General features: G+C 45.2%; 1 protein-coding gene across 6 annotated transcripts; it reads right to left on the reverse strand.

Annotated features, from left to right (window-relative positions):
* Positions 1–303: 303 nt before the first annotated feature.
* On the reverse strand, positions 304–24,134 carry TRAF5 (TNF receptor associated factor 5). Of its 6 annotated transcripts, none has more exons than XM_068676134.1 (13): positions 23,898–24,134; positions 12,528–12,672; positions 11,774–11,993; positions 9,961–10,018; positions 8,557–8,658; positions 7,565–7,729; positions 7,172–7,249; positions 6,724–6,798; positions 6,354–6,446; positions 5,571–5,699; positions 4,878–5,046; positions 685–4,392; positions 304–378 (listed from the first exon to the last, which is right to left on the reverse strand). In XM_068676134.1, the coding sequence occupies exons 3-12, from the start codon at positions 11,986–11,988 to the stop codon at positions 3,815–3,817; spliced, it is 1,662 nt and encodes a 553-aa protein (XP_068532235.1). In that variant the 5' UTR covers positions 11,989–11,993; positions 12,528–12,672; positions 23,898–24,134; the 3' UTR covers positions 304–378; positions 685–3,814. The 6 variants fall into 6 exon arrangements, with proteins under 6 accessions (XP_068532235.1, XP_068532229.1, XP_068532232.1 ...); XM_068676128.1 differs by having other exon boundaries at positions 5,559–5,699; positions 23,898–24,130; XM_068676131.1 differs by lacking the exon at positions 23,898–24,134 and adding an exon at positions 19,270–19,614 and having other exon boundaries at positions 5,559–5,699.
* Positions 24,135–25,517: the final 1,383 nt, after the last annotated feature.

Consider the following 25,517-nt stretch of genomic DNA (forward strand, 5'->3'; position numbering starts at 1 on the left):
TGTGGATGAAACGGATGATGATCTGCTTCTACTACGTTTTCGCTTCCTTTTTTCTTTACCTTAGGAAGACAGGAGGCAACAGTGATGTGTCTGCTAGTAAGTATGGTCTACAAAGATGACTCTTACAGAAATTTAACACAGTAAACAGGTATTTTGATGAGGTTTCCCCCCCCTTCCAGTGTGCCACAGGGTATTGTCACTAGCTGGTGATTATGGTACGCGTTACAGCCAAACACGGTAGCAGACACAAAGGATAACACGTAACACACACATCACCACTGCACCGGAGCTGATAACAGCACCTACCTCGGCCTTTCAGCTCTTCCTGTGAGGTGGCACAGAGCGTCCTGCTCTTCTCATCCTTCTGGCTATCCATATCTAGCACGAGACAAAAGCGCGTTCAGTAACATCACCTCCAAAAGCCTTTGCGGAAAAAGGGCATGCCTCACCCCCCCGTGAGGCAAAAATTAAGGCAAGCATCCTCCTACAGCAGGCACCGGCCGCCCGAGCCCTGCTTCGACCGACATGAGGCGATTTTTAATCATTTTTTCACGCCAGGGCAGCCACCGCGAAGGCGGCCGGCGCCTGACGGGGCCGCGGACGAGGCTGAGGCGCGCGGGCGCCGCCATTTCGTGGTGCCCGCCCGCCGCCGCCTCACGGAGCCCGCCCCGGCCCCGCACTTACCGGGGGCGGCCGCAGCGCTGCCCCGGGCCCCTCGGTACCTCGGCTGCCGACCCGGAAGGGTTACAGCGGCGACCCGGAGGTAGGAGGCGGTGGCTCCCAGCCCTTCCCGGCCCGGCACCGCCTCCCGGCCCGGCGCTGAGCCACGCCATGCCCGGCCCGGTCCCGCCGGCGGGCTGCAGGCACCGCACCCGGCTCGGAAAAGCCCTAGGGCGTAGAAAAAAGACACTCAAATAGTTACAAACGGTCAATAAATACATTAAAACATACCGTGTGCTTACGTAGAAATATCATACGCTCTTCTGTTACTTCGCACAATATTATTGAAAAGGTTTTTGTCTTTTTTTCCACACAACATCAAAAATTCTTCCCGAACACTCACACACCGTTGTTTCTTTTCTTTATTGGGAATGGAATGAAATTTAAAATCCAGTGTACAAGTAGTAAAAATCGCTGAAAATCTTAAAACGTACAACTCTCAACCACTGTAACAAAACGATCCGGTTTAAATAAGGTTGTCTTTAAAAAAATCGATTTTCTCAACTAATTCGTTATAAAACAGGCAGTATTTCAAAAGGGGTGCTTCCATCACCCAGGATGAATTGTTTGTGCTTCAAAATTTTAACAGGAATATTCATGACAAACAACAAAACCTACTGTAAGTAGAGAGATTGCAGTATGAACTTTCTACGACCAAACATGCTCTCAAGCTGTGTCCAGCAACACACCAAACACGTATCCACATCACTACACCATCACCAATTCTAACAGCTAGGAATGGAGTTTTAATAATACTTAGCTCTTCTCATGCTCAAAATTCTTCACAAACATTTAAACGGTCCTAACACTGCTGCAAGTATTATTATCCCCATTTTACGCTCGGGGTGGTGGAGGCAGAGGGGACTGGTAACTCGCCCAGACACAGACCGCATCCCTTCCCTCTTGCTCCAGTTCTCCATGTTGTCATTTATTTAATTTTACACTTCATGTACTGGAGAGTCCTAGGATATGCAGCTGGCATGGTTCCATCTGTGGTTATTAGGCAAGCTGTGCCACTTTGGAAGTTACATGACAAATATGAAAGTAACAATCAATGTGAAGTCCACATCAGAGGCTCAGGATTGATGTCCTAGAATGCCACAACATCTTAAAAACAAGCTTACTCATTCTGTTACAAAGTGTTAAGGACATAAGGACTAGTTCTCTCTGCTGTATGGACAAAAAGGACTGTAAAAGTCAGTCATGGTGGTAAAAAAAATAATAAAATTTGGTCTTCGTCATCTGTCTGGGAACATTGAAAACCCCAACAGTGGCCCAGCATGTACTGACATTGTACAACAGAAAGAGCATCTAAATGAAAACAAAGTTTCCAGATGCACTATCTTACTAGGACATACAAATAACTAAGGTTTTTCCTCCCCTACCCTTCAAATTTGAAAATTCATGAGTCTGAATTACGTCTTAGAAACTGTGTGGAAAAGTAAATGCCTAGCAATGAGCTTCCAGGTATAAAATATGGTATTTTGCCTTCATCTTACTGACAATCCCCAATCGCATTATTTCAGTCGATATTAACATTCTGCACAGAAAAGGCATTTCTGATTTTGCCACATTTGCCCTCTTGAATTTTCTACCTTATACCTTGCAGTCTGTGCCCCATTTTGATTTTTATCCTGCCTAGTTTAGTCTTACTCTAAACACAGCGTGATTTCATATTATCCCTTTCAAAAGCTTCAGCTTTGCTCTGCCACTGGACTGCAGGAGCAATGGATAACATTTCAATGCTTTATTACCTGATCTGTAAGAGATGAGGGACACAAAATTCTGTCACTTCTAACAGCAAAATGACCGAGTGTGCAAAATGACATCCCTCTTACAAGCACCTAAAAGGCTACAAAAAGGCACATAAATACTTCATTATTTATTGTTTCGTGCCTGATCTTGGCATTTTTAGTGTGTCTCCAATAAATGACATACAATGCACACGCTCCCTTGCAATATGGCAGGAACTTGGGATAAAAATGAAGATCTTCAGAAGTGCTTCACAGCTAGCAGTTATTGCTCAGCAGCTCTCTCTCCTTTCAACAAATGCTAGGACTGCACTACCACCTGTGAGAACGGTGTTCCTACAGCAACCTCACTCCCAAGCCTCATTCCCTAATCCATTTCCCCCTTCATTCCCAAACATCTAAATTTCTAGAAGAGGGGAACGATGCATGTTACGTGGGCTTTTTCCCTAACAGATATCCAAAGCTATTCCTGCCTTCTGTAGAGCTGGTAGGCCAGAAAGCATCTCTTTTGCACAGCTGAAGAAGCAAAAAAGAGAAATTTGTTCTCCCTTGGCAGTACAGCCAAAAGGTGGCAGGCTGGCTGAGTACCTCACTTACGGCCATGTCCTGAGAGGTGAGAAGCACATACGGCTTCTTTTGACTTCAGGTGGGGACTGTGGATGTTGATCACCAATGGAAATCAGTCCCAAGGCACTAGGCAGGAATGGAAAAGACATTAACAAAGCTGTTGTGACCTCCTATATAGCTGAAATATCAGGCTAGAAAAGTAAGAGGCATTGGCATCTTCCTTTGGGCTTCCTTGAAGGAAAATGGCAACAAAAAAGGAATGCAAGATCCCTGACAAATGTCTGGCTGAAGCCATTTCTCACTGCTTCAAAAATCCAGGAGATTAAGGGATCATGATACATTGATTCAAATGAGCTAATGTCAAAATGTTTCCATTTCAGACAAGTGCAATACACTTGCACATTGTGTGAGAGTGACAGGAGCCCACAGGCCTGCTTGGGCTCCGCAGAGTTTACAGGATGATTTTTGTCTCAGAACACCGGTTTTGTGATGTGAGCCAAGCATTCACACCCAGCCGGCACTAAGACAGGTCAAAGCACCGGACTGAATGCATGTTCACATCACACTGGATTTACAGCTGCCTTGAAACTGCAGCCCTGAAAAAAGGTTAAAAAAGGGAAGGCTGACGCTTTGGCAATTCATTATCTGTTACATAGTCCAAAAGCCTCAAAACATATCAGTAGCTCGACTAGTGGCAATTCACTATTGCATGACTGGTAGTCACAAAGAAAGCATTTCTTAATAATTAAAGCAGTCATATTGATTGGGTGCTTTTTTCACAATTCCTCCAGATCAGTTAAATCCACAACTACTTTCAAGAACAGCGTGTCATCTTTAACATAGGTATTCTTTGTGTTCTCCAGAACCGTGTGCGGCACAAAGCGCGGGCATCCAGAGGCAATATTCATTTCTCCATCCGGCCTTTTGAAGCTGCTGCTGTTGGGGTCAGCTCTAAAGTTTTCCACAATGTGATTTTTTTTCCCACTTTGGTCCAACAGCATAAGCGTAACTTTTTGCTTGAAAGGCCAAGGCAACAATGAGTCAAACTCGCCTCTCATGACTACAAAGTAAAGCGAGACGTGCGTTCCCTTGCCTGAGCCATCCCCATTCAGATATGCTCTCGCACATAACCTGTACCCACAGCGGCTGGTGTAAAAAGGCTGGCTGAATATAGAGAGCACACGGCCTTCCACTGCTTCTTTTTTCTTCATCTTATAGTCCGTGATTTTCCAAATTAATTTCCCACTGTAGCACGTGCCTTCCAAAAGCTTAAATCGTTCTTCATTTTTATTGAGCTGTGCTTTGTGAATATTGATTTGGAGATCATGTTTGCTGGATTGGCCTTCCAAAACAACTGGAAAAAAAAGAAATATTCAGTAAAATAAGACAGTCGGAACACTGGATACAAAGAGTGACCAGACTGGAGCTGACAGTATGTAAGAACAATACTGAGCAGAGACTGTTAACTAATGCTAGCAGCACTGTGGCTGTTGACTTTTTAAAATTATTTTTATTATTGTAATTGCAGCAGGTAATTGAACAAGGTAAAACACGACTGCAAGCCAGATTTAATGTCTGACAACAGACACTACCACTGCTCACATCACAGTGCCTCAGGAATTCAGGAGCTGGGCCCTGCGGTGACACCGTGGAGCAGGGGAAGGTGGGAGGATGGAGCACACACTACCACGGGTTGGTCTTAGAAAGCAAGAATAAGCAAGTTATTTCTGGCTAAGAGCCACAGCTGACTGTCTGCAGTACCAGAGCCTCTACTTAGACACCACAACATCAGCAAAAATCCCAAACCCACACAGAAAAGAGACAGAAGTCCCAACATACCTAAGCGCTGATCGTATGACTCCATAAGGGCAATCTTCTGTTTTACATTTTCAATTGTGTCAAACAGGGGTCGCAAGTCTAGTTTACTTTGCTGCTGGTTTGCCATCTGTATTAGCTGTTTCACCTGCGATTCCAGACGTGCAGATTTATCCAGGTGACTGGCAAGAGCCTTCCCAGTTAATGCCATTGGAAGAGGGTGGGAAGTAGAGACAAGAGACGTGCATAAAATCAGCCATTCCATTTGAAACAGAGAAATCTTTAACATGTCAGCAATACCAGCTACAATGTGCAATCAATAGTCTGCTGCCTTAGGAACGTATCCAAATGTTCCCTCTCTCAGCGTTTGCTGACTGAGAAACCATCCCTCATTCAGATCCATTCTCACTACAGTACTTCATTCAACTCCTTATTCGAGTTTACACCTTCCTATTTCCTATGATCTAGCCATGGGGATTTATTCAGTGTTTTTGCCGAGATCAGATATTCAGACTTCTTTATTGGTTAAAAGGAGAAGACAATACTGTACTGTAAAAAACAACAGCAATGGCAACAAACCAAGAAGGGCTTGTGAAATGTCTGGGAAGCAGCATTTATTACTGTCTTGCTATTAATGACAACTGGATAAACGTATTTCAGGATGCAAGAAAGCAATCAGCCAAAAAGGTAAAATCACTGTCTCACCTGCGTGCTTACCATCAAGTTGCTATTTTTACCAAACAGTTGTGTAAACTGTCTGAATTCTTTCTCACACTTTTTAACAGCCTCTGCGAGCTGCTGGATTTTAATCTCTTTAGATTCCAGGCTCTTGTACAGGTCAGATATCTACAAACAGAAGAATACAGAGTAAAAACTCCAGGCACAACAAAACACCCAATGATTGCATTAAAACACACGTGATAGTACAGGAAAAAAGAAGAAAGGTTTATAATGCAAGGTCTCTGGCTTAGCTAGATAATTCAAACTTTATGGATGAGCTCTGGCAAGTACGGAACATCCCTGCATCTTAAACCTGCCCAGCTGCTGCCCAGCTTACAAAGCAAGATTTTTAAGCCACTGTGTTAATGTGGATTGAGGCAGGAGGCCCTGCACTGCTCTGTACTTCCTCTACAGAAGGGACAGCTTGAGCGTCTAAGGGCTCCTGTTCAAAGCAATTTGACTGGTCTCTGAAACCTTAAAATGCTCTATCTGCAAACCTTGAGACAACTGTAAGAAGAGGCTGAAAGCAAATGAGGTGAGCAATGGCAATGAGCCTCCCATTGTGCCTGCCAGAGAATACACGTGCCTGAGCACAAAGAGGTTTCCATCTAATTGCCTGACTTCACTAGAAGAGCTTATTCTGACTTCTGAGGTGTGCAAAGACAATAAAAACAGTCTTTTAAAGTATACTTGAACTAAAACAGGCAACAAATGCAAAATCTCGTATCGTCCTCCAAGCAGCCAAGGACTGTTGAAGAATGCTCATTAAATAAGAGTTACCTGTTCTTCCAATCTAGAGTTCTTGTCCAAAATCTGCAGCATGTGTTCCCTCAGGGCACCATTTTCATGTTCAGCAAGTTTCCCTCTTTTAACCTTAGTGAGGCAGAGGGAGAAGTGAAAGAATAAAATAATCAGATGCACAGATTTGTGAAGCTGGTGGGTAAAAAATATATTGATGCAAGCATTTAAAACATCCCCTCTGTGACTTTGGAAGTCAGAGAATGGCACTACTGGTTCTATGTGGTAGCATCTTAGGCAGTACTAGAAACGATTGTGAAAGAACAAAAAGTGGTTATTTTGATTAATTATTCTGATTGGTTTGGAAGACAAATTCCAGCCCCAATACAAGCAAAGATTTACAGAACAGTACCTTTATAAGACAGCCATACTGCTTATACGGGCAGTCTACTTCAGTCTCAGGACACACAGTGTGATGCTTTTCAATCTGCATATAATAACAAAAAGACTCGTAATAAAATAAATATTAAATTACTTATTGCACTGATAAAATCTGAATACTTGCATAAAGGGTGAGTAAAGGCCAATATCATGACTGATCACGTAAAGAGGAAAATGAATATTAAGATAATAAGTGAGCTTGGTACTCTCCCATACTGCTAAATACCAGAGCTTTGCCATGACCAAATTCCTCATTTGTCAGGTGGGCCACATATCAGTTACAGGACCAAACAAAGAAAATACTTGGAGTGATGAAGATTTATTGGTGCAAGCCAATGCTTGCGTCTCTGATGCAAGTTTCAGTTTTCATAGTAGTGTGCAATTTGCTGAATCACAGTATGTGGAAGAACTACCAGTACCTCCTTTTTCAGAATGATTTGTGAGCAGTTTTGGACACAAGGCACGGGATAATCAGGACAGTCATCTTTCTCGTGATTCTGCGGAAAAAGAAAAACAACACAACAGTTTGCATTTTTGTAAAGTAGTATACATAAGGGAAGCTATTAATTTGACATGCAAAAAGTAATCATAAACATGCATGTACAAGCCCCATATCACATTGCTGTTCCTAAGAGAGCAACAATAATTGGTATCATTTAAAGAAGATTTATTATGCTTTCTCCTTCAGCTACTCAGCCAAATTTTGCTTCACGAGTTGTAAAACCCCACTGCAGTGCTAGAAACTTTTTACTCAGAACTATTAGGAGGTAAAACATTTGCTATGGAGTCCATGAAATGTTTTATAACCTTACCTTTATGTTAATTAACATCACATATTTATTACAGTACTGACACATTTCTTCTCGAAATTTACAGTGCTGACTCAAGTGATCTTTCAGATCTTTCCGAAGGATTTGATCACAACATCCATCGTTAGTGCACTGCAGGCTTTCAAACAAACACTGCTGAAGATGCTCCTACAACACATAACAACAAGTTAAAGCCCAATGTGTTTCGCTGTGTCTCCAGTTGTCCAGCAGACACATAGAAATATTTGGCAGTCTGGTAACAAATAAAAGTCCATGCACTCCTTCCCAGTGTGAACTTAAAACTAAAGTGAAATTTAGTCCTGTATTTGATTTCTACTTTTCATTCAAAAAGATCAAAGTGGCCAGTACATCTTGGGAAGTTTTTCTGAATCAACTATCATACTGTGCCCAAGTGTGCAGAAATTATGTATACACACTGTGGATATACTAAAGCTATCTCAGAGCTCACTCCTCAGATAGCTGGAGCCGCGAGGCTTACTGTCAAGGCTCTGGGATTGCCCTGGCCTCAGGCCCTGCTTAGCAGCATGGCAGAGGGGGTACGCTGAGCATCAATCTGCTAATCTCTTTTGTGTCACTCTTCCTGATGCTGCATCACACTGCACAGACATTCTGATGTGAGTTATCCTTGCTATTTTTATCATACTTAAATTCCCACATTATTAGTTTCTCACTATTGCATAGAATTTGACTCATGGTGATCCTCCTGAACTTGCAAAATGATAGATGCATTCACAGCAACATAAAGCAAATGGTTCTTATTAAACCAACCAGGCAAAACTGGAATAAGCTTACAGCCATAACATTTTAAGCGTAGCTATACACTGTGAGTAACAAATACCAAGTGATAGTCTATGCACTTAAACCACATTTCTATAAAAACTCTGAAATCTGAAGACAATCACTGAAATTTATCTTATAATACACAAAATTTGCATGAAAATCAAAGGCTTCAAAATTTGATGGAGCAAACTCACCTGATATCGCCCCAGGATTATTTTTGAATTGCAGTCAGGAAAGTTTTTGCAGAACACATGCAAGTTCAGAACTTCTCTTTTACAACAGTTGTCTCTGAATACCTGTAAAGGAGTTAAACCAGTCTTCATATATAGTTATATGGGATGTTATAAAAATATAAAAAGCAAATCTTGGTAACAGATAAAAGTCCATGTCAAAAAAAAACCTGTAACAAAGCTTTTAAGTGCCCAAGTGTAGACTCCATAATTGTGAGTATGGATCTTGACAATTCTTATTAAAAATACTATAAAAACACAAACTAAAACTTATACTGTGAATTTTCTAGCAGACATAGCATTTTTTCCCCATGTATTTATTCCACAGGTGCTAATCCACCTCTCAGCCTGCAGCATTAGTAGCTCAGGAGCTACAAAACCAGTGCCTGAATGCCGAAGAAAGCGGGCAGAGCTACATGCCCCGAAGACCAAGTCAGCTGTGTGTACTGCAGAGCACCTTTGGGATAGCAATGATGTTCAGACACCCCACGTATAGGCTCTGAGGAACAGCACTGTTCCCAGTTGTGTAAGCAGAAGCAAACTAAGCTCCCAGAGCAAACTTTCAGTCTTGATTAGAGATAAATCTACCTATACGGAGCATTATACAGCTGCTCTGACTTCTGCTAATGTCATTAAGATTTCCACAGGGTAGAAGATAGCAAGTGAAAAGCAACTATCATATGGACAGTCACAATTTCGTCTGAGGAGTAAGAGAGAGAGAGAGGGGAAGGAAACATTTGATTTCACTGGGAAATTCATTTTGTCAGGATCAAGCATGTAGCATACTTTCAAGCTTTGGCAAATAAATAAGAACAAATGCATCCACTACAAATATTCAGTTGGTTGCAAAATAAGGAATATGAACTTGTCTTTTCTTCCAAGAAGTTATCAAAACGCAAATTAAGTCTGTTGGGTTAATTAGATATTACAGAAATAATCAAGGCAGCAAATTAGAACCAAGTCAAAAATCAAAGGCAATTAAATAAACAAGATTCCCAAGCAAGTTTGGGGATAAAAAAAGTAAGTCAATAAACTCTCACTATAAAATATAAAACTCCACTATAAAAAACATCCAAAGACTAGAGAAGATTTAAACACTGTGAACCTATTTGACAGTTTACTGGAATACAGAGGACAGAAGTGAAATAAGTTCAAAACACAAGGTGTAAAATGAAGCTTTAGCTGTACATCCCGATTTCCTTTCTGAGAGAACATCAGTGAACATACAATTGCACTCAGCACTGTTTCATATGACAAAAACTACTCTTCCCCTGAGGATTAAAAGACTCAGATCCATCTCGTTCTCGTCTGTCTTGCTTTTCCATGCAGATGGTCACTGCTGAAGCAACTGCAACTACAGCCACTTACCTCGTGCATTTTTATTGTTTCTTTGTCGACAGGACAGGTGGGTACTGCATTCAATTCTCTAGATTACAAGAAAAGTTACATTAAGCCACAGAAAATTTCATTTATTTTACAAAATGAGGCTATACCACAATCTGCCTGGCAGAAGTCAGTACTAGATACGTAAGTGGCAAGGCAGAATATTCTCAGAATGTGAATGGCTGAATTTCGATACGGCAAAGGGTGAAAGGGAGGATTTCCCTCCATTTTTATGACGCCTTTTAAATGGTCAGCCATACCTTGAAGTCTGAATTTAAGTATCTCTTATTGCAAGGTTTCATTCCGTCTATTGACACATTTCTTACAAAGCATCACAAAAGATGCTTTATACCAAAGCAATACTTAGTTTGTGAAATCACTAATGTTCTAGTTTGTTAAACTATCCAAAAAATACACAACCAGTCCTGTTAATTTACTAGCTGCAGAGCAGAATGCTAAACCAGGCATACCTTCAATGTTCAAAAAAGCATTTGGGCTTTTGCACAAGTGCCAGGTAGTACAGAATACAAGAGAAAACAGTCTTGCTACATGGATTGGTACTAGAAGAAGGTGGTCACCTAACAAGTAAGGATGAGGAAAAGGCAGAAGCGTTTAACATCTTTTTTGCCTCATAATATAATAGCAATGAGAGATCTTGGGCAGCTTGGACTTTAGAGTTGGATGATCATGACTGGGGGATCAGTGACTTTCCATCTGTGGTCACAAAACTGTAAGGCAAGAGCTGTATCATAACTCCCTGGGGCCTGACAGGATTTGCTTCAGAGAGCTGCAGGAGTTACTGGACGCTACAGCTGGAGCCCCCTCAACAATTTACCAAAGGTGGGGGCAGCCTGGGGAGGTCCCTGCTGACTGGCAGCCAGCACTACACCTGTCTGCAAACTGGGCATGAGAGAAGGCCCAGGAAACCACAGAGCTGCCAGTGCAGGCCACAGGCTGTCAGGTCTGGGGAAGAGGAAGCTGAGGGGCGGCCTCGCTGCTCTCTGCAGTTTCCCGAGGTGGGGAAGCACAGAGGGAGGTGTTGGGCTCTGTTCCTGGGAATCGATGGCAGGATGCATGGGAATGGCATGGAGCTGGGCCAAGGCAGGCCAGACTGGGCATGAGGAAACATTTATTTACCCTCAGGGCGGTCAGACACTGGGACAAGCTTCCTAGAGAGGTGGTTGATGCCCCATGCCTGCCAGTGCTCAAGAGACAGCGAGGCAATGCCCTCAGTAACATGCTTTAATTTTTGGGCAGCCCTGAGGTGGCCAGGCACTTGGACTTGGTGGTCTTTGAAGGTCCCTTCCAACTGAACTATTCTACTCTATTCTAAAAATCAATGCAAGAAATACAAAATCCAATCTAGCTTGCCCCAGTCCTCTTTAAAGAAGTGATATGGAAGCAAATGAAAGCAATATTAATCTAACCACCAGTACCAACCAATAATGTGCAATAATGCAAAAAAAAATTCACCTGAATAGTAAGATAATAGAAAGGCAGACCTAGACGGTGTCTCTCTCAATAATGTTTAAGTTTACATCAAAAGTTTCCTTATGCTGACTTCCATGCAGTTACCAAAGCAATCCTATATTCCTTACCAGCACCATGTAAGGTCGTTAGAGATACCTTTAAAAAGCTGAGTGTGCAGTCATTAAATTCAACAGTTTCCACTGACTCCTACATATTATCAGATGATTACTATAATTATGGCTTTTACTGTTGATTTATGAAAGGTGCTGACTTCTGTTCAGAACAGGAGGACGGGGAGAATGTAGATACAGAAGGAGTCTGTACTAACCGCAGGGTAAGAATGCACTGCTGGCAAAATCGGTGACCACATCCTGTCTGGTGGGGATTGTGAAGGACTAGGTGGCAGTAGGCACACTTGTACCGGTCCTCTAAGGTTTCCACAAACTTGTAGTCAGCATCAGGTTCGAAGTCCAGAGAAACAGCACTGGCAGAGTTCTGGCGTGTGAAGATGCCTGAGAGACCAGCGAATTCGTCACAGGCCATGGAAGCTGCACAGAAAAACCACACACAGGAAGAATCCTGTCAAATGCTCACAGTTGGTCACATCACCTCAGCTACAGCTTACAGCGGACTGCAACCCGTCTGCAGGTTTCCATTTGCAGAAAGGTCCAACAGATTTCAGAGGGGAATGGGGCGTCGACTACAGAAGAACAGCATAAAGCTCAGAGGACCACAAGATAACATTTACATGACAAGCACTAAAACACACTTTATAAGAAGCTTCACAATCTGAAAACTATTCCCCAGAACAAAGTCAAAATAATCCTTAATTCCTTAATCTTTTTGCAGCAGCTGATAGTCTCAAAAAATTAAACAGTCAGAGCTGCAATCGGGGAAAGCAGAGGCCAAGTCACGACCTTAAGGTTTGCCAGGAAAGTCTACACTTAACCACTTAACGTAAAGCCCTCCCACATGGTATTCCGAATTCACTGCACTGGTGCAAGCAGAAGAGAGCTTTGTGATTCGTGGCAAAGAACATACAAAAAAAAAAAAAAAAAAAAAAAGGAGCAAGTAGATTTTACCTTCAGTTTAGGTGTTACAGCAGTCAAAGCCTCTTAACTTGACATCTTTCTTTTTCCAGTTGATCACTCATAGCAGTAGACTATACTCTTATTTTTTCAAAAATTTACTTAATTATGTGCAAGTTCTTGGCTATTTTAATCCTGCCTGCAAGATGTGATGGAAAAAAAAAAGTAAGATTGCAATCAGAAATGTGACATAAGTTTTTCACTCAATTTATAAAAGCTCATGGCAGATGAATGCTATGTTAGTTTTCTAAAGGAAAAAACAGCAACGTTTGTTTCCAGTCCTAATAGTCACAAACCTTAATGCTTGCCCTGGTCCTTCAATCTCGCAGTACTTTTTTGCAAGCAGCCCAAGACCTAGAGCTGCTCAGGTCTTCATTTCTTGCAGCTCTGCATTCAGAAGACATTTATACTCACAGGATGTGTACAAACACGCAGTGCCTGCCACAACCACCTCCTCTTAAGCAAAAAACGTAACTCAAGAGTTTGCTCTTTGGCTCGTGTTTCTGTACCTCATTCCTGACAGCACAAAACTCACTCTGAACAGGCGTTATGATGAGGCAATTAAAACACTTACGCTCCATCTAAAGCACTGCCTGTAGGGTTATAGTGATGCAGAAGCTTTTTATTTGTGTGAACTCTGAGGCACCCTGCGACAGAGCTTTGGCTCTCAGGACGCTTCATGGGGAGGTGCTCGATTTTGTGGCTGAACTTCAGCAGGCTGCTTCCCTGCGGGCACATCACCCTCCCTGTCAGTCACCCGAGTCACTTTTACTGGCAGCAGCACCTCCCCGAGAGGTCTGACTCAGCTCCTGCAAGGTCACAGAGGGTGCACGCTGCTTTAGCGGGGAAACAGGGCTGGCACATCACCATCAGCAACCCCACAGCTGGCATGAGGCAGCACACCAAGCGCTGATGCACTGGCACGCCACGTTCGGCTGTGGGCTGCTGGCCTTAGAAAGCAGCGATGAGTGCAGTGCAGCATGGAGCTCAAACATCTCCTGGGGCTCAGAAAGCAATGTGCATTTTCTTTGCTGCTTCAAAATACCACTCTGGGAAGGAGATCCTGCAGGCAGAGAGCCGTGTCTCCTCGTAGGCTCCGTGGGGTGCCCACCCACCAGCCTGCAGGACAGGAGGTCAGGGTTGTCAGTCAGCACTGATCATGTTGTCTGACCCTTCCTCATCTTGAAAACAGGGTTTCCATTCCTCTGGTGTTTAATAAGGAGCGATTTGATTTTCCTCATGCCCAGCAGGGACCTGAAGGAGCAGCATAAAGGGCTTACCAGCCTCACGCCTCAGCCCAGTGACAGGGGCCTCCATGGCAGGTGAGCGATGGCCACAGTGACCTGTGCAGCATGAGCCATCTGCAGGCAAATCTGCTATGAACCCACTGCTCAGAGGGACCCCGAAAACATATTTCCCTCCTCTTGACTACAAATGCCCCTTCCTGTTTAAGTAACACCCAATTTCTCCAGTCCTATCACACTCCAGGCCTTGCATTGTCCAGTGTTATGGACTTAGCAAGTTGATGCTGCACTGTGTAAAAAGCATACCAAAAAAAACCACGCCACAATTATCAACTTTTGCCTTTAAGGGTCTGCCCCAAGACCCATCCACACCCTGACAACTCAGGACATTTACCGTCACCGCCAGCTGTTTTATGACTGCTGTAGGGTTGGTGGCCATTTTTGTGAGGAAAGAGGCCACAGGACATATTTTTGTGAGGAAACAGGCCACATGGGACATTTTTTGTGAGGAAACAGGCCATGCAGGGCACTTTTGTGTGAAAATGGGCCATATGACATGCATTGGCTCCACTAAGGACCCCAGGACAGCCTCAGCCCCTTGATGGCAGCCTCAGCCCCTTGATGGCCCAGCATCTTCCTGCCATTTCCTAGCACAATCCTTCAGCCCTGGGTCAGCTCTTCCACAGGGCTGGGACCAAGCAATGTTGGGCATACCTCAGAAAAGGGGCACCTTTTGCCACATACCAAAGCCAGGCCCACTGGACTAGGTGAGCCCCGAGGAAGGCTGAGGTGACGCCTGGGTGACAGACCCGCCGCCAGCCAACACTCAGTGTGATGCATCCCCACCACCACCACAGCGGCTCCGGGCTGTCTGTACAAGCCCTTCTTCCCCTCCCAGCCCGCGCCTGTTCTCTTTGAGCTGAAACCAGTGGGAAACCATCGGGGAAAAAAGCACATTTTGCGCGTGTGCGCCCGCCGCTGGTTGACTGAATCAGCTTCCTGCTTGCGCCAGTGCCTGGCCCACGCTGGAGCTGAGGTGTGCTTTCACTTCTGCCTGCTCACGGCCGCGAACAAAGCAAAAGCATTGCTTCTTTGCATATGTGGCGAGTTTTTCTAGTGTGTGTGTGAAGTGCAGTATCGTTTGAAAATACGTGGCGCTGGCAGGCCCGTGCTGCGTGGCGATGCTCTTGCAGCAGCCACGCACCACAAAGCTGCAGAGAGATTTTCATTGCGACCCCAGTGCAAAAGCACCCCCAAAAATGAAACAATCTATAGGCACTGAAAACCTACATGTCAAAACTGGATCTCTATACGACAAAATGATCAGAATTAGCTTTGACCCCATGTTAGAGAAGTGGTTTGAATCACTTAGGCCCAAGTCCTGCGAAGAGGTACCAAAGGGTGGGAGCTGAATGGCAGCACAGCACAAAGCTGATGAACGATTCACAAACAGATCAATTCACAAATGCCCCCATGTCATTTCAGCACCCCAGCCCTACCTACACCAACAGCACAATACGTAAAACGCTTCTGGAACAACTTTTATGTGTAACTGTGTTGCACATGGATGCTTTAATCTCAGTGGAAATAATCCAAGATGGAGAAATTTCATAACACAAATGCAAGTTCTTAACTGGGGGCTATCCAGTTTTAACTACCACCACACCAGATGAAGGCCAAACATTTCTGGAAAAATGGTCCACACTTGGCATATCTTGCTGTTCAGAAATGGAGTAAGACATGCAGAACAAAGGAAGAAAAATCAACATGGGCATGACTTCCTATCATATGGCCATTATATTAACATTTCTAAACCCACATTAAAGCAGTTCCCCTCAGCAGTGATGCTGCCTGTCCACGTCACCAGCAGTCAGAAAGGAGAAGACACAGCATGCAGTACTGATATTGAACTGTCACTGAGAGATTAACATTTTTTTAGCCAGGTACCTACTGCACACAGAGAAAAACGCCCCTATAATGCGGTAGTTCTTTTTTAAGAAAGTATGTTTTTCCTGTTTTCTCTCATGTGAGAGTAAGTTCCCAAGAGAGGTTATCTCATTGCCTCTCGAGCTACGAGCACATCAGCCCCTGCAGCTGGCTGTTGTACTGAAACATCCAGACTTGTAGACCCAAGGCACAGGCACCAAGTGCTACCAGGCCTTGTAGACAGAGAAGGGCAAGTATGTGAATTGTTATCACAGATTTGGTCGTCAAGCTTGGACAAGAAAACAGGATGCTTGGTCCTGCTACCTAGCAAGTAAGAGGTGCTACCAGCTGAGAGCACAGTCTCAGCTGGGTTCACTGTTTGAGGGAGGATAATGCTCAGCTCTGCTCCAGGGTTGGGGCATTGCTCAGTAAAAAACAACGTGATCGCTTCCTTACCTAACATGCTTCCATGAAATACATGTAATAGGGCATGAAAAAATGTTATACACCTGTATTCCTACACCCCAGCTCTGGTTTGGCTCTATTCCTTTGCCCCAAGATGCTTGCTAGGGACAGGTCTTAGAGGATGCCCTGTCCCTCCCTCTGAAGATTATCCACCTTATACGGACTACCAGAACTGGAAGCCTGCCTTGGTCATGACAGGGAAAGTTTTGTAAAAATCAATACACTTTAGAGTTCATCAATTCACTTAGATGGACAATTCACAAATAGATCAATTCACTTCACTGGGAGCTGACAAAGAAATGATAGAGGGGAACGTACCTTGCATTAACATGACCCTCTCCAAGCTGCCTTATAAACTAGCTAGATTAGCTGCCTCCTGAACTTTTGAATTAAAATACACCAACTTATATAATTTACTAGTAATAGAAGGCTTCTCCACAAAAAAACCAATCCATTTTGGGGACAAAAAAGATATGCCCCAACTCTTAACATACACATCTGAACAGGTAGCAGTCTGCTAAAGGACTACCATTAATGTCCACTCACATTTAGAATACTTACTGATTGAAGGCACAGCAGATTATATTGAACCACAGAAAGAAAAGCAGATGATGCCACCTGACATCACTGCTGGATCATCCTTGTCCCTCCTAACCCAGGAAGAGTTACAGTGTCTTGACCGCTGACAACAAAACACACTTGCAGAGTCCCTGCAGGGAGAAGGAGCCTGGCTGCACCACTTGTGGCCTCAGCCCTGAGGTCACGGAGGAAAAGGATCCAGCACAGACTCACCACTGATAAGCAGGGCTCACTCCTTCTTCACCTGGCAGCCAATCAACCCCCAAAGCTATCCTTCTATTGTCCTAATTGCTTAAAAATCACAGTGCAGTGACCAACTGGTATCCACAAAAGAGTACTTCCAACAGCAATCATTTCCTCTCGGATATGTGCCTGTGGCCCCACAGAGCATGTTGCTGCAGAGGCAGCAGAATCAAATTTGATTTCATTTGTATGTAGGCAATATTATCCCATTCAAATTCCAGTATTACCTTATTCAAAAAGTACCATAAAAGTTTACTAAGCAAGCATCAATTTGCTAATCTCCAAAGGTACATTTTCACTAAGTGGAGTAAGGCTTCCTTAAGCATTACAGTAAATCTCAAAGCATTACAAAAAAAAAAAAAAAAAAGAAAAGAAACGTGACTTCATTATTTTTAAGCCATAGATTACAACAGAGATAACACTTTAAAAATTAAAAATACACTCATACAACTAACAAACCGTATCGGGTGCTGAGGTAGCTTTGATTTTACAGCCAGCTTGCTTATTTGCTACATCTGCTATTTTCCCTGGACTTCCTAATCACTCATTAATTTTATATCACCAATAAATCTCTCTACATCTAACCAGCACAGTATTATGTTACAGTAATATGGACTTTTGTCTTAAAATAATCGCATTCACAGCTGGAAATTCATTTTCTTCCTAACACTGCTGGAGGTCGCATTCAAGAGTCATTAAAAAGAAGAAGAAATCAATGAAACTACCCTATAACCTAGATATTAAAGCTAAAGAGAACACAACACACTTCCCCCCCCCCCCAGTGGCTGCATTTCAAGCCAGTAAACCCTGATGGTCCTCAAGAAAATACTGTACAGGTTGTTCTCCATCAGACCACTGTGCCCCAGAACCAGGCAATTCCTTCATTCGACACTCACTTCTGCATCAACACATGGATGTTTTACCGTCCTCCCGAGCACCAGCAGAAATTCATGCAGGAAGGCAGGCAGCGAGCCTCACCGCTCTTACAGCCCGGCACTCGGCATGGCAGTGCCGGTGTGGTGCCGTTCCTGAGATCTTTCAGACTCTGAAGCCTTCTCCTAAGGCACCCACGCAGCACCCACACATCCCGCTGCAATAGCTAGTACCCGAGGAGCCACTTAAGGACGACAAAAGGTTATAACTGTACTAAATTCCTGCCCTCATTAACAAGGCACGTTTTGGTAGGACTGTACCTGGAAACTGTAGCTGATCCTCAATGGGGAGAAAATGAGAGAGAGAGACAGAGAGAGAGTGCGCACGAGTCTGAGCTTTGTGGTTAGAAGAACAGTACGAGCATTTTAAAACAGCAAGGGAGTGGAAATCCCCTGGTGTAGCTTTGAAAAGATCACGGCTAAAACTGTTTCAGAGGTGCTAGGACAGAAGCAAGCCATTGAAAAGTATTTTCCCTTGCAGCATCGATGTAGTGACTGCAGAATTCACTATCTGGAGAAGCATAAGGTTACCAAGAACTTTTCTCACAGTTTTTGTCCGAGATACAGAGGAGTCTTCACATTGATAGCATCACTTTCACAAAAGCAGCAAGTGATGTGACAAAAGGAAAGACAAATAGTCAGCAGGAAGCACTTCAGGATGCAGGGACCAGCCCTGCAAATCCCTACACAGGCAGCCCTTGTGGGCACAGGTGGATCCGCTCGCTGCAGGAAGCTGAGGAAACTGCACCGCCTTGAACACGGCGCTATTCACAGGAACTTACACTCAAGGCTGCATGGACGTTTTACATTTAAACTCAATTTTCCAACTGAGATAAAACCTATTTTATGAAAATAAATGTTTATATTTGGATTTGCAATAACTAAAGCGGCCATGCATCCTAGTTATTTCATAGCCTGAAGTACCTCCACAGACTGTGTACGTCACCCTCCTTTCCCCCGACCAAGCCACACTTCCCCTCCCGTAGGTTCCATCTCTAGCCCCTCCGCCGGCTTTCTGGTCTCTTCTTTTAATTTATTTGGTATGTTAACAAAGAAAGCCATCAGCTTGAGTACTGGGCCTTGGCTTGGTCAGTTAGATAAACCATTAACTAAGCAAAGTAATAACAGCTACTTGCCCCGCGAAGTACCCTATTTTCTCTAAAAGCAAAACATTTGAGCACTCCTGTTGTTTAAAATATGGGTATTCCAAAGAAAGCTTCCTTTCTGTCTCACAGCAAATGCCACGCATACTCTCTTTACCCTTTTCCCTTTAGTTAAGCTTGCTCCCAGAGCGTTTCTAACCTGGTTCAATCACTATCTCCCCTCCCAGGCAGCATTTCAGCTTACCACATCTTCCTGAACCTTCCCTGAAGCCCTGGAACAGCTGCGTCATCGCTGAGGTCAATACAACGCCGGCAAAGTGAAAGGCATCTACTTGAAGGCATGCTGCTTCTTCATGTGATCGATTAAACTGTTCCGAGATGCATTTCGAGGCATAGCCTGAGCCCACTTCTGTGTTTAAGCTCTATAAAGCAGAAGGTATCATTTCATCCTTGCAACGTCCTTAGGATGTGCCTTGGTCAAGCTGCTGGCCAGGCACAGCCTCTGCAGGCTGAGACCAGGAGAGGGAAATGGCTCTCACGGGGATTGTCCTTGAAGCAGGCAGCTCTGGAGGAAGCACCTGTCCCGCCGGGGCCGTCGGGAGGCAGTGCTGGAGGGAGCCTAACGCAGTGAGCGCAGCTCCAGGAAGCGCCATCTGCTTCTGGGAAGCTTTGGGGAAAGCCCCAAATGGAGAAGTTGAGTAGGAGCAGGATCTTCATTTTAAACAACCTCACTCTGCAGATGAGTAGCAGGCGATGGGCCAGGCTTGTTCATGGGCACCCCTCGATTTCCTCTAGCTAAGTGCAGAGCTGAGGACTGACCAAGGCAGGGGGAACCAGCAAGGAGCATCAGCACGGGATGACAGTAGGTGAAAAGACAGAAAGAATGAGCACTTAGGAACGAGGGGAAAGAAACAAAGATGTGGAAACAACATAAACAAGCAAAAAGTACTGAAATGAGGTAACATTTAAGGGATGGAGAGCAAGACAACGAGCTTTTTGGTTTTTTCTTGAAGTGCATCAAAACCAAAGTGAAGTCCTCACTTTTCCTAACAAATAGTAGGCTGCCACACGTTTTGCATGACTAGGCCCGAGAAGCTTTTAACGTTAGCTCTCCTTCCCCGCCACCAGGCACACACCGCTCAGCCGCAGCGGCCATCAGTGCCTATTCAAGGCACAGGAGGCTTGTTTTAATTCTCCGAGCACACAAGCATCTGACTTGGTCTTGACGAGTGACTTAATCAGCACGTACACAGAAATCTGAATAAACTCATGTGGTGGTTTAGCTACCCAAATTACTAGGACAAAATCAAATTCTGCTAAGTTCTCCAGGACACAGGAGATTTTGGCAGGCCACCCACTTCTTAAATGCTCACTAGTTCCGGGGGTTAAAGACTTCTTTCACCCCAGCTGCAGGAGTTCACAAACCCAGTGGATTTTGCTCAAATACATGCATGCATCTGATGACATACAGATATACATTTCTTAGCCACAGTCCTCACTGATAGGGAAATCACGAACATCAGACACCGAATGGCAGCAGTGACCCCGTGAACTTACTCTTGGGGAAGTGATGACAGTGGAGATTGCCACCGTTGTCTTTTCTTAAAAACAAAAAAGGGGAAAGGACACGTTCTTAAGAAGTCCTGATAAGATCAAACATGACACGCCAGAGGTTTGCACAGGTAGAGACGGGGAGATGCTCTCGCACAGCCCGTTATCAGGTGAGCTGCCATGTAAGGATGCTAACATGCTCAGGGTGGCACCCAGCCCTGTTCTTGCTGTTGGCACCACTTCTAGCTTTATTATATACATCATATAATTATAATATATATATATATGTTTTAGCTTTATTATATATATTATATATTTAGCTCTATTTTGCTGAACAGCATCGCTGCGTTTTTAGCGACCTTAAGGCGTGCCTCATGCATTGCCAAGGTCAACGTTGGTAATTCCTCAGGGAACAACTGCCCTGACATGAGGTTTAACGTCAATGACAAAGAAACAGACAAGTTTTCTACACAGATAGTGCCCAGTAGCCTTGCATAATGTCTGCCACTGAATATGTGATCCGGTGACCACTGATACCTGCTGCCTCTAGGACAACGTTGAGAAATGAAACCTGTGATTTTGCTTTCACATTTAGTAAGGACCACGTTCCAGTTTCAAGTGCATGGATTCACTGTTGGCTTAGGGCAGAAACTCTGTGTCAGAAACTGATAACACAGCCTCTGAGCAGATCAGGCTGAAAACTGTACGGGCTCACCAACGATAAGACCTCACAGCAACTATTTTGGGCAAAACTACTTTGCGGATTGCTCCTCTCCTTGAGGCTTGTTTCGTCACTAGGTGGCTTTGCGTAATAACAATAAATAGCTTTTGCATTTCAGTATTACCTTCCTCGAAATATGGACACAGCAGCATAGAGAACATGGTATGCAGATGTCAATACACTACAAACATAAGCTTGCTTTCAGAGTTCCCCCCACAAAGACAAATATGCTTATCTATAAAGCACTCTGGGCAGTCCCATATCAAAACCACTGTGGTTTAGGGTGCAGACAGTTTCTCACACACTTATTTATTTGTCGCAAGACTGAGCTGTGGAGACTATGGAAATTTTTGCTACGTTTTTATTAACAATATTCATGACTCAAGTTTCCTTACACTCATGAGCAGTGCGGTGCACCAGGCTAAAGAGGTTAGCCTCTTTCCTGGGCTGAGGGAAGAAGGTGGAACAACTGCATGTACAACCCAAACCAATGCAGATAAGAGTAGGATGACTAACGGTGCGAACATTAACTCTTCATGGTCACGAGCCAAGAAACTTGGAAGAAAAGGGCCAGAAAGTAAAGCGAGGTTCTGACACCGTCACTGCAGATCAGGGCACAGACCCCGGGGGCATGGGGTGTGTTGGCGTGCTGCTCCTGGCAGGCCACTCAGCACTGCAGAGAATGGGATGCCTACACGGTGAAAGGAAATACCTCTATCACTGCATGTATCGTGAAGATTAAGAGCCCAACAAATTCATACAGACTCCCTGGAGTGCCAGAGAGAGAAATGCTCTCTCCATAGCCAACCGTTTATTGAAGATAAATCACCTCTATCTCTTCATAATCAAAGGCTCTGAAAAAAAGAACTGACAAAGATAAAGGCCTGGGGTTAGCTTAAAGAAAGGACACAAATAAAGCCAGGGAGATCGAGCACCCAACACGTCTCTAGCTGCAGACTGAAGCAATTTTGCAGTTATCCAAACAATATTGAGCACAAAATGAACAGTTCCTGCCCTGTCTGGAGCTGTGGATGCCCCATCCCTGGAGGTGCTCAAGGCCAGGCTGGATGGGGCTTTGGGCAGCCTGGGCTGGTGGGAGGTGTCCCTGCCCATGGCAGGGGGTTGGAGCTGGGTGAGCTTTAAGGTCCCTTCCAACCAAACCACTCTGTGATTCTGTGACATGACCTGGAGCTCCCGACCTGGACTGCAGCTCTCTGTGTTTGATGGCTACGCAAAAATTATGCTCCTGTCTTCAGGAGACTGTTTAGCAAGCACGTGGGTGCAATAATGAGCTGTCTGGCTTCTGTTCTTTGAACTCATTTGAAATTCCTTTTGTCAGTGTCTCCAACAACAGCTTCCTAGCCTTAAAATCCTGTTCTCTCCTGGATGTCATTTCTCATGCTCTCTAAACTCCGTAATTACTACTTCGGTGTATCTTCCCATGACCTACGCGGCGTCAGCGAGTGCCACAAGCTCTGCTTTCTTCCTTCCTGACTTGCCTTCTCTCCAGGCAGTTAACACCTCTTTAGCCAAAGCTTCCTGCCAGCTGCTCGCAGGCTCACCGTGCCGCTGCAGACCATTTTCCTGCAGAAGCTCAACTCTGGGCCTCTCCTCCCGCATCTGTGCTGGGCACAATGGCCAGCTTGGACACAACCCACTGCCTTCCCCACAGGGCCCCTGCTGCCCAGTCCCTCGGTACCTGTGTTTGGCACAACCAGCCAGGATTACTCGTGGGTTCATAACCTTCTTCTGTCTACTTACACGCATAAAAGCCTTGTCCATGCTCTCATCCTCCTCCTGCTTTCCAAATACCCGGTTCTCCTGTAGCGTGAACTGTACGTCTTATTTATCCATCCTGCATGACTCAGGGATCATTCTTCCAAGCCACAGCTACAACCACATCACCTCACACTTCCCCAGTGCACCAAAACCCCAGCTTTCAAAGCCTGTTCTCCTCTCCAGGCTCTCAAAGCCCGGCCTCCCTCCGCTTGCTCCATCACCACCTCTGGCTGGACGCTGCTTACTGTCGTATACCTGAGCCGGCGCGTAGCGGCAGGGGGTATGTTTCGGAGGGATGCCAGCCATCAGCTCTCCCTCACATCTCCACCAAGCAGCTGCACACAGCAGCCTTCTGCTGAGCTGTGCAGAGCTGGAGGGCCCCGATGCGAGCTGCAGGCCCCCTGTGCTCACACACCGTGCTCCTGGCCCCGATGAGCGCTTCTCCCCGTGACAGCAGCGCACGATACGATAAAGCTGGCAGCGAAGGCAGCTCCTCCAGCAGCACCAGGCGCTGCGACTCGGGTGAGGGTAAAAGGCACCCACCAAGGCAGCGCAGCCGGCGGGGCTGACGCGAGGCGTGATGCGGGGCCAGGTGAGCACCAGGAGCTGTGCTCAGCATGGGAGCCGTGCCAGCTCGGCTGGGGCTGCCCTAAAACACCCGCTGCCAGCCCCCAGCAGGCCTGACCCCACACGCCCCGCTTATTTCCAGCATGCAGCCGGCCACCCCGCAATCCCCAGACACCCGCTACGAGGGCACCTGCCCCCAAATCCCCCCAACCCCCCCCCCCAAATCGCCCCCAAACCTCCCGGCCCCGCCGCACCTGCCCCGGAGCTCGCTGCCCGCCGGCCCCTCCCGTGGCTGTCGGTGCCGGTGCCGCCTCCGGGAGCCGCTTTCGCTTTCGGGGCGGCCGCGCCCCCAGCGCCCGATGGCGGGGGGACGGGGGGGGGCTGCCAGGGCCTGAGCCCGGCCTGAGGCGGCGGCTGCTCGCCCGCCCCGCCGCCGAGACCCCCCCCCCCGAGGCCGCCGCCAACGCCTCAGCTCGCTCCGGGCCCTCCCGGCAGGCTGGATGCTGGAAAAATGCCATCCTAACACGGGAACAAAAAAGCATAATGGATGGAAACCAATCAGGCTCCGTTGTCTCAAGTGTCTGAAGAGCATGCTCTAAATAATGGTAATAAAACATAGCTGCAGGAGGATTCTTCTAATGCTGTGAATGAGAGGGCTGGGGCTCCCCACTCACATATGTCTGCCCATGGCTTTTATTTCCCGACTTCTGCAAAGGTGCAGAGACCAGCGCTGCAACTGAAAACTTACCAAGAACTCCGCCTTGCAAAACTGAGGATTTTTTCTTTTTTCTCTTCCTGAGAGCCCAGTTCACTGAGACATCAGTCAGAACAACAGGCATTATATTTCTGCCATATATATATATATATATATATATATTATATATATATATAAAGGTAAAGGAGTAGCTTCTTTGGAGGTGGGATCTTGTTCCCAAGACAGACATTTTCTGTGCTCACAATCCTCAGCCTACTGCAAAATGTTTCAACTCCCCCAGAATGTAGCTTCGTGGTGACAGAGGGTCTGTGAAAAGGACCATCAGGTATCAGTGTACAGACCCTACTTCTGATTTACAGCTCTTGATACACAGTGAGCACAACACAAGATTTCTTTTCTATTAGGACACAGTCATGTTCCTGGAGCAGATTGTGATCCCTGAATCTCTGAGGCTACTTTTGTGAAAGTCCTAAGGGAACCTCCCACGTCAGTAACATCAATGAGGATTTATTTTGCTGCTATCATTATTTTCATGTGCAGAACTACACAAATAGATTTATTGTAAAGTTCTACTTCACTATCACTTTTAGGATATCCATTATATAAGCAGGCTAGTTGCTTATCAAATAGTCCAGATACTGTTGTTTGTATACTTTGTCTCCTCCCTACTGGAGTAGAGCTCTTTTCATCCTTAATTCACCAGTAACAGGCTACAAATGGTATTAAAGAATTTAATTTTTCTTCTGTATTTCACATTCAGCTTCCTATGATCTTAGAGCAGATCTCTTATCATGCCGGTGCCTGCTTTTAACTCACTCCGAGAAAGGTAAACTCTGAGGTTTAGCTATTTCAACCTCAGGAAGAGCTGGAGGTTCACCACATTTATTAAAACTACTGAGTTGTATTCAGCACATTTTACAGCTACATTGCAAAATGGTGCACTCTAACAGCTGATAACTTCTCTATGGTTTCCTTTCCATTTTGAAATGCAAATTGACACAAACACTTTCAAGAAGTTTCTCTTTGCCCTGGCTTTGCTTTCATCTCTGACTACCACGTTTCTGCCTAGCGCCAGTTCTCACTTCAGCCTATTCTCTTCCTTTGCTGGCAAGAGGCTCAACACTGGCCTAGTAACCTTCATCCTAAACTCAAACTTCGT

Source organism: Anas acuta, chromosome 3 (genome assembly GCF_963932015.1).
Source record: "Anas acuta chromosome 3, bAnaAcu1.1, whole genome shotgun sequence".
Taxonomy (NCBI): Eukaryota; Metazoa; Chordata; class Aves; order Anseriformes; family Anatidae; genus Anas; species Anas acuta.